The 12834-nt window shown below is 39.1% G+C and overlaps 1 protein-coding gene across 3 annotated transcripts in view; it reads right to left on the bottom strand.

Moving 5' to 3' along the window:
* ARHGAP10 (Rho GTPase activating protein 10) overlaps window positions 1-12834 on the bottom strand; it is a 337610-nt gene that overhangs the window by 124275 nt on the left and 200501 nt on the right. For 2 of the 3 annotated variants that reach the window (XR_009008363.1, XM_057546890.1), the window contains exons 14-15: window positions 11890-11964; window positions 5032-5119 (exon numbers count right to left, since the gene is read on the bottom strand). Coding sequence is in view for 2 of the 3 variants with exons in the window: in XM_057546890.1 (XP_057402873.1) it covers window positions 5032-5119; window positions 11890-11964 (163 nt within the window). In the remaining variant the exon portion in view is untranslated. The remainder of the gene's footprint in view (window positions 1-5031; window positions 5120-11889; window positions 11965-12834) is intronic. The other variant, XM_057546891.1, reaches the window with a different exon arrangement.

Genomic DNA, 12834 nt, shown 5'->3' with positions numbered 1-12834 from the left:
CAGGGATGAGGGAATGAGAAGAGAAAAGTGAGAGACAGGGAGTTCAAAGGGGCTTGAGGAAACTCTGGGGGTGATGGGAGGGTTCACCCACTTGATTTCGGTGATGGCTTCACAGATGTATGCACACATCAAACTTATCAAAATGTATACTATAAATATATGCAGTTTATTGTACGTCAGTTACACGTCAATAAAACTTTAACAAAATAGATGGAAAAACATATTTACAGATTATGTTCCCTACATACAATTTTTTATTGAATAAATTTCACTTGGAACATTGGATAAGTTTAAGGTGTACAGCCTGTTATTTTGATACATTTATATATTGTGATATCACCGATGTATCAATATTTATCACATTACATAATTATAGTGTACTATTATTGTCTACATTCATTATACTGTACATTAGATCTCTAGGGTCTATTTACTACTCATTACAAGTTTGTACCCTTATATACCAACAATCTTATCCCTCCACCATCCCCTAGTAGCCACCATTTTATCTTACATACAGTGTTTGATGCTGCAGGACACACACGGACACACACATGCGCACGCGTTCACGTGAAGTGACAGCTGTAGAGGCTGAAACTAAAACTTAAAAGCACTAGTGGAGAAAAAACTGTTCTTTTATTTCCTCTCTTCCTCCCCTTCATCCCCTACACTCTCATTCAGAGAAGAAAAATAAAATGAATTACACCACAGACTAAATAAAGAAAAAGAAGAGGCAATCAGAAGGAAACCTTTGGTTTTGTTTCAAAATGCGAACAAGCAGGAAGTAGCGATGAAGGAAAATGCTAATCTGTCAGAGAATGAAAGTTAAAGGGTTTCGAAAAGAAAGGGGGAAAAATGAGAACACTCAGAAACCCCATAGAGAGCATTTCTTTTCCAATAAAAATGAATTTGTATCTAGGTATCTTCTACATGCTGCTTATATCATTGCTGTATGTCTAGCCAGGCAATGCAGCATAAAAAAATAAGTATTAAGTATTGTTAATGTTGGGGAAGCAGTAATAAAAATGACAAGTTCCCCATACAAAATTCATTATATTGAGTCATCATACCTGTCGGCTTCTCACCCAACATGAGCTACCTCTCATTGGGATCTGTCTAGGGGTATAAAGCATAATATTTACTAAGATGGCATTTTCTTCCCCAAAAGTCCCATTCTCATTTCCAGGCTTAGAAGTTTCTTCCAGGTAAAATCATTTTACTACAAACCTCACAAAATAGCTCATCCCTCCCCTGACAATGGGAAAATGCTGAAATGAACACATGACCGGAAATCAAAATTATGGTCGGAATAGATGGGAAATCAACCAGAGGGCTGGTATCCAACCCTCATTTTAGTTTAAAAAAAAAAAAAAAAAAAAACTTTGCCTCAAGTCAGAAGAAGAAAACGGGAGATGCCATACATGTGTCTACTGCACATCTTTTTCTATCTCCCAGACCCTGGAGCCTTTGCTCCTCATTTTAGTTTAGTGTTTGTTGGGGGACGGAGGGGGGATGGGGATGTTTGGCTATTTCCCTTCTTCTATTTCCAACCTCCGATCCAATATTTGCAGCGAAAAGAATTCAAGGGCAACAGCTTCTTTGGTGAGGAAAGCTATATTCAGCTTCGTGTCACAGTGCCATAAGTGACCCAGGTAGGCTGGCTCCAGAGCCCATGCTCCAAACCATCACACTGTATCACCTCTTGTGCTAAAAGAAACACCCTTGCTTGACCGTAACCAGGTAGCCAAAATGAAGGTAAATAAAAACCTCAGTTTTCTCCTATTTGGTGCATCACCAGAAAACTTATTAATTAAATCCTAATTACTGCATCTTCAGTTGCTAAAAATAACATAGAGGAAAAGAACAGCAACCTAACTTTCAAATCTCCCAAGGCATCTGCCATTTTACGATAATCACTTTATCACCTTCAGGCAGCCTGTGTATATTGTTAGGAGTGAAGTTATACAAAAATAGCATCTCTTAATGTTCTTCTGTAGGCAATGTTTGCTTAAAAGTGAAATTCAATAGGATGAAGCAACGTAAAGAGAAAAAAAAAAAAGACAGAAAAAGTAACACAAGACCAGGGACAAGAAGGAACTAACTTCAGAGAGTATCAAGAACCAGAAAGAAACTGTATGTATTGAAGAAAAAGATCCTCTAGTTTATTAAACTAATTCCCCCAACAAGGGAAGAAAGAATCATGTGAAGCAGGAAAAAAAAACACATGCAATTTACTACAAAAGAATTGGATTTTTGCCCTTAGCTTCCAACCAATAACCAAATCATTTTGAACTGTACTAGGCATACGTTTACCAAACAGTAAACTGGGTTTAAAGCTACCTCCTGGGTGCTTCCCTGGTGGCGCAGTGGTTGAGAGTCTGCCTGCCAATGCAGGGCACACAGGTTCGAGCCCTGGTCTGGGAAGATCCCACGTGCCGCGGAGCAACTGGGTCCATGAGCCACAATTGCTGAGCCTGCGCATCTGGAGCCTGTGCTCCGCAACGGGAGAGGCCGCGATAGTGAGAGGCCTGCACACCGCGATGAAGAGTGGCCCCCACTTGCTACAACTAGAGAAAGCCCTCGCACAGAAACGAAGACCCAACACAGCCATAAATAAATTAATTAATTAATTTAAAGCTACCTCCTGGCAAGGCACCATCCTCTGCTGGTCAAATTAACATAGGAAATTTATTTTATTTTTATAACCTTCACCCATTCTGTCCTTCATCCATCTAATACAGGCTTTCTCAACCTCAGCACTACTGACATTTTGGACATCTGGGGACAGGGGAGGGCCGTCTCACGCACTGCAGATGTTCAGCAGTCCATCCCTGGTCTCCACGCATTAGATGCCAGCAGCACCCCTCTTCAGCAATCCTGCCAACCAAAAATGTCTCCAAATATTGCCAAAGAGCCCTGGAGTAGGGCTGGAGGGTACCAAAATCATCCCCAGTTTAGAACCTCTGCTCTCGTATTTGAGTGACGGAGTTAGCTCTAGATGCTGAGATACTGCAATGAACAAACCACATAAGATGTCAATATCACCAGGAAGCGTATATTCCAATCCCAGGGTTGGGGCTAATGAGATATTACCATAATCCTCATCTAAACCAGTTAGTCACTACCAGTGGCAAACTAAACATAAGCACATAGATTTAGCCTTCATTTTACCCCTTTCTAGAACAGGGGTAATAATAAGGTCGTCCCTCAGCATCAGCAGGGGATTGGTTCCAGGACCCACTTTGGATATCAGAATCTGCAGATGCTCAAGTTCTATAGTCTGGCCTGAGTTTCCACAGATTCAACCAACTGTGGACCGTAAACATCCTACACCATCCGTGGTTGGTTGAATCCGTGAATGTGGGACCAACCTGTGGATACAGAGGACTGACTGTACTTAACAGGTTAAGAAAAAACATCTCAAACAGTGGCTAAAAACATCTTCTTTAAATAAAATATTTGCAAATAGGTAACACACACCTGAACCCACTGATAAATGTTAATTTCATTAAAAAGTGGGCCAACTGGACAACACAGGCCTCCTGATGTAATAACACAACAGGAAGAATATAGCACTGCTATGATGTATTCTTGCAATAAATAAACCAACAAAAGCCGAATCTGAATCTAACGAAGCCTATAGATTTAACTATTAGCTTATAGGAAATATGACAGATACCAGAGAAACCTGAGGATACCACCAGCCATATCTAAAATGCGGAAAATTCTATTTTAAAAAATGACTCAGGTTCATCAACATATTAAATGCTGGGGGGGGTGGGGGGTAGAGGGAGGGGACTGCACAAATGAAAAACGACTTAAAACATATCAACCAAATGAAATGTGCTGACACTGTTGAAATCCTGCAGGAATTCAAACAAACATTAAAATACGTTTTTGAAAAAAAAATCTATAAAAATGGAACACAGATTGAGTACTGAATCATACGCATTTTGTTAGGTATGATAATTATATTCTTTTTGTCTTTTCTATAACATCCTTTTTTGTAAGTCCTTATCTTTTTTGAGATATCCACTCAAGTATTTATGAGTGCAGCAATATGTTTTAGAAAATCTTTAAAGTATTATTCCAAAAAGTGGCAGTAGAGAGACTAATGAAACAAGTGTCAAATGTTGAAAACCGAAGAGCAGGATAATAGGCCCATGAGGAGTCATTATACTCATCTCTCCGCTTGTATAAATTTGAAATTTTTAAAATATACAAATTTTTTAAAACACAAAATATGTAATATAAGTTGATTCAAATGTGCTTGTTGGAACCCAAATAGTATTTACCTGAAAATCAATCCTGTGTGTTGGTTAAAAAGAACTGATGCTGGGGGAGCAGTGCCATTTGTCTGCCAGACAAAAAGCAAAGTCCCCAGCGGACCCACAGCCTAAGAATTACAGTCGTGACTGTTTTCCATTCCTTTACTCCGTGTACTTGTCCTTCATCTAACCTCAGCTTTGTGATCATTCATTTCCTTTCTTTTCTCAAGAAAGGTGAATGCTCAGAGATGCTGAACCTTTTCGAATTCTAATCCTAGATACTTCCTATAGTAAATGTAAAACTCAAAGTTTATCTTAAAAAAAAAAAAAACCTCATCAAGTAAACTTCTTTTCAAATCGCTCTGTATCTGTATGTCATCATTATAAGCCTTTAAGTTCACATGGTTTACACTTAAACTAAAACATCTTCATTTTAGCCCACAACATAAAGAAAAGATTCAATGAATGTAATAAACAGCCTTCTTCCTTACTGTTTCAGAGCATTTAATTCCAAAAACTCACATCCACAACAGACTCTATTTCAAAACCTAAGTCTATTCCAGTTCTGTTCTGTTGCAATTTATCTATCAACTGATGTTCACTGACTATGTCCCACACTTCCTGGGACATCATTAGGTACCTCATAAATGTTCTCCTTTCTCATAAGCTTTGACTGAGATGCATGTTCAGAGTCTGCATTTGATGTGTGTTAAACATCCCAACAGTCCGCTCTCCCCACGCCCCGCTACCGAGAGGAGCTCACCTCAAATACTGTTTCAGGGCACTTGTTATTGTCTTCACTTCCCAATCTATAGAATTCTCCAGGTCCACCTCATTGCAGGTTTTCACATCTGGTGAGCAAGCAAGGAAGAAAAAAATCATTCAAACCTTGACCAAATGGCTCATTTTTAAACAGCCAGACCACAAATACTGAATTCTGTTGTTTCCTATAAAAACATTACATACAATTTCTTATCATATTATAAGCCATATTCTTTTATCAGACATTTCTAGCACTTCAGAAAATCTGTAGTGAAGATCGAAGTAAAAGGATAAGGGCTGGGCTGGGAGTAGGGGAGAACTGGACAGAGCATTTAAATATTCACAGCTGCAAAGCATGTACAGCTATTATTATTACTACTGCTACTATTATTATAAGGTACTACTCAGTAGCCATGGCTTACAGCATGTGGCATTTTGCAGTGTCTATATATTTGAACTTGTTTCAGGTGGCATGATTGCTATCACACTGTGTTATGACAGGGGAAACAGGCAGTACCCTTAATGGCAAAATTCCTATTAGAAGAACAAGAAGTCAGTGGGGGAAAAGGATGGAAAGTCTGGTCCCACACTTCTAAGGTTTATACTCATCATATTATCTTTCTGAAGACTAATACATGATCAACCAAAACAGAAATGACACATAAACTTAAAAAGTCTTTTATGGGTAATCTTTCACATTAACGTTACAATCTATACACTCATCCAAGAAATATTTACTAGAAGCCTCTATGTAACATTTCTGACATTCATTCTAAATTAGTTTTCTTTGTCCTAAAAGTACGTTAATGATGCATTTCTTACAAATGCCCTTTCAAATATCTAGTAAACTCTAAAGAAGATGTAAAACAGGCACTAAAAAAAAGAAGAAGAAGAGTTGAAGGAGGAAGAGGAGGAGGGCAGCGCAATTAATTCTGAAAAGGAAAAAGTCAACCCTGGTTGAAATAAAAGGAAAGGATGGTGGGAAAGGCAAGCATTCTGAGTGTGGTGGCATCTCCAAGCCTTGTAAGGCTGGGCTACTGCACTTGGCTGTGACCTGGCAGCAGGGAGGAGAGCGCAGCAAGGGACCACACACCTGGGCTTAAATCCCGCCACAACCCTGACCAGCCTCACCACCCCAACAAGTCAGTTCCAAACCTCTCTGAACTTCAGTTCTTCATGTGCACAACGGAGATAACGTACACGCTCTCGTGGAACTACTGAGAGCATCAAAGCAAATCAGGAATGTATGCAAATTTCCATAAATCATCAAATGAGTAGGTAATTACCACAGCTGAGTCACCAAAAGTATAAGCGTTCAGTGGTGGTACCTACCCATGGGAGGGAGCAGTAAATGGCTTATGATGAAGGACATCAAACAATCAAGAGAAACTGGAGTGAGTTTCTACGCTCCAATCACACAAAGGAGAAAATAAGAGATTTGTGGAAAACACTTATTTCTCCCTCCAGAATGATGCTTCAACTAAGACCCCCCCGAAAATCTAGTCGTTTCAGGTATTTTTTCCTCCCTTACACTGTATTTGTCTATATATGGAAGGAAACGTCTTGTTAGTATACCCTTTTCAAACTAAAGTTCAAAAAGAAAATCCTGTCCAAATGGGACCACCACGTTAAATCATGCATGCCACTTAAAAAGTTTGAGGCTTCGGCATGGGAAAGGATGGGTGACAATGCAATGTTATTCTCAAACTTTTTGAAAATAAAGTAAAACAGGAAGTGATGGTTATTTCACAGCCATAACATCAGATACATGAAGTCGATTACTCAAAAGTCTGGAAACTTTTCAAAGCACTTCAACAGCTCTTGATTACAGCAACTAACAGCAATATGCAATAAACTACAACAATGGCAATTGACACTGATTACATTTTGATCGGTTCCTACAATTCAGAACTCATTTGTTACTGAGTTTGTCAGACAAGCCACAGATACATTCAAGAAATCAAATTAAGCACCCTGATTAAAGGTGCAATCCTTTATAACTAGGACTAAATAATTCTGTTCTAAAGGCTTTGCCAACCAATTACTGCAGTAACTGAATATTCTCTCTCTCATTAAGTCAATTATTCAAATCTCATACAAGTCAGATAACATTTTCAATCAACTTGCTACCAGCAAATCACCATTTTAAAATCCAGGAAGCTTCTAAAGGAAATCTTTTATTTTCAGCTTTTGACCAAATGATCATTCTACATTTTGAGAACCATAGTCTTTCTATGGAAAAATAAGCCATCCTTTGAATACATGGAATAAAAAGGAGCTGTCACACGAGAAGCCAATGACTACATAATGTCTATGGTATTAATCCTCTATTAAATTTTCACTGTTTTCGGGCTTCCCTGGTGGCGCAGTGGTTGAGAATCTGCCTGCTAATGCAGGGGACACGGGTTCGAGCCCTGGTCTGGGAAGATCCCACATGCCATGGAGCAGCTGGGCCCGTGAGCCACAACTACTGAGCCTGCGCGTCTGGAGCCTGTGCCCCGCAACGGGAGGGGCCGCGATAGTGAAAGGCCCGCACACCGCGATGAAGAGCGGTCCCCGCACCGCGATGAAGAGTGGCCCCCACTTGCCGCAACTAGAGAAAGCCCTCGCATGAACCGAAGACCCAACACAGCCAAAAATAAATAAATAAATTAAAAAAAAAAAAAAAAAGAGGCTTAACAGACATAAAAAAAAAAAATTTTTTTTTCACTGTTTTCAAATAACTCAATCAACCCTAGCAGCTCTTAACAATCCGTGGATGCACTGGGACTAGGTAAATTTGTTAATAACTTATTTGGGATTCAAACTTAAAAATGCATTTAGAGTGTTCAATCAGAATATATGTTCTACTATAAATAAGGTAGAAATTCTGTTTCCTTTCTGGCCAAGGAACACTACACCTCGTGGATTAGTTTAAACCCTAAACTAATGAACAGAGATACAAATAGTTGACTTTTTATTTGGGTAAATGCTTCATAATTCTATAACCAGTGGTCATCTTTTTGAAATCGGAAACTTTCAGCCCAGCCCAAAGTGCTGGCACCCTACTCGACACTGACTGGGGTCCTAGTCTAAAGTACTTGAAGACGCCCAGTGATTGAATGAGTTTGGAGAATATTCTTTATAATCCAAAATCAGAATCTTTTTCAGCTACATTAGTTTACTTTTTCCCTCAACCCTTGTGAAAAGTCCTACAAACAAAGTAAACATGGTAATATGTTTATAGTAAAACTCCCCTAAATTAGTCTGATTTCTGGCTTTCTGTGGTTCTCTGTCTTAAAATAAATAAAATCATCCAGCTGTTTTTACAAATTGAATTTAGAAACAAACAGAAAATTCACCAGCACACACAAGCTACCACATTTTCCCAGCACTTTCCCTTCCCTGCTCTGATGCTTTCATTCCAAAGAAGAAGAAGAAGGAAGAACACAGGACAATTCTAACTCAGCTGAGTTCCAACCTACCAATCGCGATAATTCTTCTGTTACATTGTCACCCCACTTACTAAAAAACCGTGACTCACCCAAAGACACCTCATCTGCTATTTCTCCCTGCCTTCCCCAACTGCTTCAAGTTTCTAATTAAAAAAAAAAAAAAAAACACTTCTACCAGACTATGTGTGCCCTCTGTTAGAGCAAAAAAAAAAGGAAAAGAAAAACACCTGTAAAGGGAAGGAATGTAATTGCTCACTGGGGCATGTTCTTGTGGAACCTTAAGAAACTTGGTCCAAGGGAAAGCTAGGAGGCTGTTGGAAAATCCAGCAGACCGCTACTTTCTGCCCCCGGGATGGAAGATGACCAAGAAGGCAAACAACTCTCATCACCAGGGGAGGAAGGCAGCTGCCCACTCCTTTACCTGACCTGGACGAGTACAAATGGTGGTCAGCAGCCATTAGTACTTCACGTGTGGCGGAGAGGAGAGAAGAAAGGGGCAGGGGAGGAAGGGGAGCGAGAAAAAGGAATGGGGGAGGGGAAGAAGAAGAATAGGAAGGGGAAGGAGAAGAAGAACAGAGAGAAATATTTTTCTCTATTGTAATTTTAAATGTGAAGGTCGGGAAAACACACCCAATAGAGACAAGTGAAGAAAACATGCAAGATATTAAGCATGCATCCCTCTCTTAGAAATCAACACAAACTTTTACACAGGAGTATTTAAAGAACGCTGAAAATATTTTAAATACAAAAATATTTTATGTAAAAATGGCAATAAAGGAAAAATAATAGCAAAGTAAATGGTTAGCTCTCAAGAACTAAAGAGAACCAAAGTAAACAGAAGTTCCTGTCAAAAAATATAAAACAACTTGGAACTTTATCGCAGATTTTTAAAAAGTTAGGTTATTTTTCATTTCTGCAAAGAAAAATGCATTCCAAACAAAAAGTACTTTGAAAAAATTCGAATTTGAAATAAACGTTATCTGGAAGAATCAAAATTTTAAAAAATAACTGCCTAAAAATGTTAAAACTTGGTAAATCTGGGGAAGGGGTATTATGGGAGTCTATTGTACTATTTACTTGCAATTTTTCTGCAGGCTAGAGATTATTTCAAAATAAAAAATTTTGTTTTTTAAAAGTAAATAAATAAATAAATAATTTTTAAAAAATAACTCCTAGTACCACAAATGGGCAAAATTATCAGAATTAATTATCTACTAGAGGGAAAAAAATAGATTGGTACAAAAGAGCAAAATTAAAAATCTGGCAGACTCACCCAATTTTTTTCTCTTAAACATATATAACTTTGAAACAATGTAGAGAGGTTGGGACATGTAGAAAATGAATATCTACAGGACAGTGTGTACACAACTATTCAGAAACTCAAATTCTTTTTTTGGAAGAGGTATAAATTAGTTCAATTTGAACACTTGCTGAATCAGGAAGAAAGGAAAGAAACATCTTAAGGTAATCTTAAATTCATTAGGAAATAGTGAATAAATCTCTTTCGTTAAGAGCTAAAGTTTGAGCTGGTAACATAAAGTAACAAGAAAATGATATTAATGCTAATAATAATCCAAAGTTTGTGATTGACCATCTTAAATTCATACTAGGAATTATTTAGAGATGAAGTAAAATTAATTTATCCTGTGCCGTTCCCTTAAATGCATTACTTAATAAGAAAACAATAAGTCAGTATCTTTCCCTTGTGTCAATTCTCTAATTTCCTCTGATTGCAGAATGGTATTACTGAAAACACAGCATTTCTTTTTGCCAGCAGCTTAAATGAGGTTGTGTCATGCTTGTGTCCTGGACTTCTCTACGCTGAGCCTCACGGAAAGTGAAAACAGTTTTCCAGGTCATGAATTTTTGAGGGTTTAGATATTTTAAACACCTTGCAAGTTCAGAACTGTCTTGGGACATTTCCCATGAGCAGAGGAAAGTACCACCCAAGTCCAGGGATGCTGATGATCATATGGTTTTTATGAGTTCAAGAACAAATTTGGAGACAGCTTAACACCTCAGGGTGACCACAGGGACACCTGCTTGTTTGAGCTGCCCTTGAACATGAATGAGAAGATAATAAAATAAAGCTAGGATCCTTATAACCAATTCGCTGCCAAGTGCGCCTTTCAGCCAAATCTCCCTTTCTGATACCAACAGAGTCTTCCAGTTCTAATCACCATAACACCATCTTGGAAATGAGAGTAGTGTTTCTAATTTTAAAATTAACTAAAAGCAGATGCTGTCATCCCATTAAACTCTGCCAGCTGCTACTGAACCACTGGCAACCTGAGTCTATTTAATTTGGAGCCCACTAATGGTAAAAAGGAAAATCTGACTGCCAAAATTGCATACCCAAGTTAAACCAGAGAGGCAGAAAATGAAAACAACTCATGAAAGTGAATGTATTCTAATAAGGCTCTCCAAGTCATGACGAGGCATTTTTCCTGTGGTTAATAAGCTAAGAAAAGAGTTGTTGCTTATTAAATCCTGAATTCAAACGCAGCCAAACAAGCAACGCTATCCGTAACATCCCAGCTGATTTTATTCATCTCGGTTTATGCTTCCTCAAAGTAAGTCTTTGCGACAATGCTTTAAGATGCAGACGGGTTTAAGTGCACTGACGGAATACCTGAGGGCACTGTTAATATTGACTAATTAAAGGGAGATATCAAATAAATTAATACTTAGCAAGGTCATAATGACAGATCGGTTTGACACACAGGCCCTCAAGCCTGATGAGTTATCTTCACCCCCCCAGGAGGCAGCCTGCTCTGGGGTCATGGGGGGTGGAGGAGCAGGGCCTCTTACAGGTGGCACTGAGCTGACAGCAGAGTGTAATGTAAAAGCGCGTTGTCATTCACATAACGTCTGGGGTAATGAAATGAATTCACTTTCTGGCTTCCTCTTGTCTGCGATGCCAAAGAACACTGTGTTATCAGCACAGATGGAGCAGGCATGGTTCTGGAGAACAGCCTGGTGCAAACTACAAACAAGCCACTGTGCATACCAATGAATCGCTGAGAATCAGACCCTTGCTGTTGAGTGACAGTTGTGGACGCTCCAGAAAAATGAGCGAGTCCCAGTGGTCTTGTGCAACCAAATGTACTGTCAAGACTTTGGACGGGCAATTTGAAAGCCACGCAAATCACAGAGGGCTGGCTGCTACTCCCCTGGGAGAAGCAAGCAGGAGAAGACGTTCACCCATCAGCTGCCTTCTTTCCTTCCTCCATTTCTTAGTAAGGGGGACCTGAGCAAACACTGACTGACTTCTCTGAGCCAACTGTCTCTGCTCAGGAGAAAAGGACTCCAAGACAGCAGAAGAAAGAATGGATTCCCAAGTTACGTTACTATGAAACACTGAGTTGCAAAGACAACGAACATAAACAAACAATGCATGGAAAATGATTAGAAAAGAGGCATACCCATCAACATACTCAGAAGTCTCTGGACCTTTGAACTCACCCCCACAACTCTGTACAATCCTTGGTCGTTTATACCTATTGGAAGAGACGAAATGTTAGCAAATACGAGACAGTCAAATCTGAAAAGCTGTCAACAAACAGTGGCACTCAGAATCCTTGCTAACTCACATTAGCAGCATTCCTGTTGCCTATAAAAACAATGTTTGACAAAAGTGAGTGTTTACCAACTTGCCTTAGCAGCTTGGTATTCATGAGTTACGGTTGGAAGATAATCTCATAAAACACTGTTCCAGGAGGACAAAATGTAAGGAGTCAGTGGTTATGAAAGAAAAGTTGATTAAGTAGTACTCACACATACCGATGCAATTTGTAAAGATGCACGGCACCTTTCATGTTTCTTATGTTTACCTATTCTTGAGATTTTTCTTGAAAAGTTTTAGCCTTTTAAAAATGATATGGTGCTGATTAGTACACAGGAAGAAACCGTTGTTTGGATGATTCTTGAAGACCATGGAAATCACTCACTCAAAAGTAAAGCACAACTTGTTTTGTTTGGGGTTTTTTTAAGAGCCATTACATGCACCATCCAGCGAGAAGCACTAAGACTCCAAATGAGATCAGAGGCTGTTTCACTGTGCTGTCTTTTATTTCTTTCTCCTCACTCAGTTTCAAGCTTCTGAAATGTCCTATTCGTCTGTTATTTGCTGAATTGTGGCCCCCAAAATTCATATGTTGAAGTCCTAACCCCCCCCAGTATCTCAGAAGGTGACTGTTTTTAGAACTAAGGTCTTTAAAAGAAGTGGTTAAGTTAAAACAAGGTCATGAGGGTGGGCCCTAATCCAATATGACCGGTATCCTTATAAGCAGAAATCAGGCCACAGATGCAAACAGAAGGAAGACAGTGTGAAAACACAGGGAGAAGATGGCCATCCACAAGCCATGGAG

Source organism: Balaenoptera acutorostrata, chromosome 5, assembly GCF_949987535.1.
Source record: "Balaenoptera acutorostrata chromosome 5, mBalAcu1.1, whole genome shotgun sequence".
In the NCBI taxonomy this organism is placed as follows: domain Eukaryota; kingdom Metazoa; phylum Chordata; class Mammalia; order Artiodactyla; family Balaenopteridae; genus Balaenoptera; species Balaenoptera acutorostrata.
The sequence above is the reverse complement of the archived record's forward strand: the minus strand, read 5'-3'. Positions and strand labels throughout refer to the sequence as shown.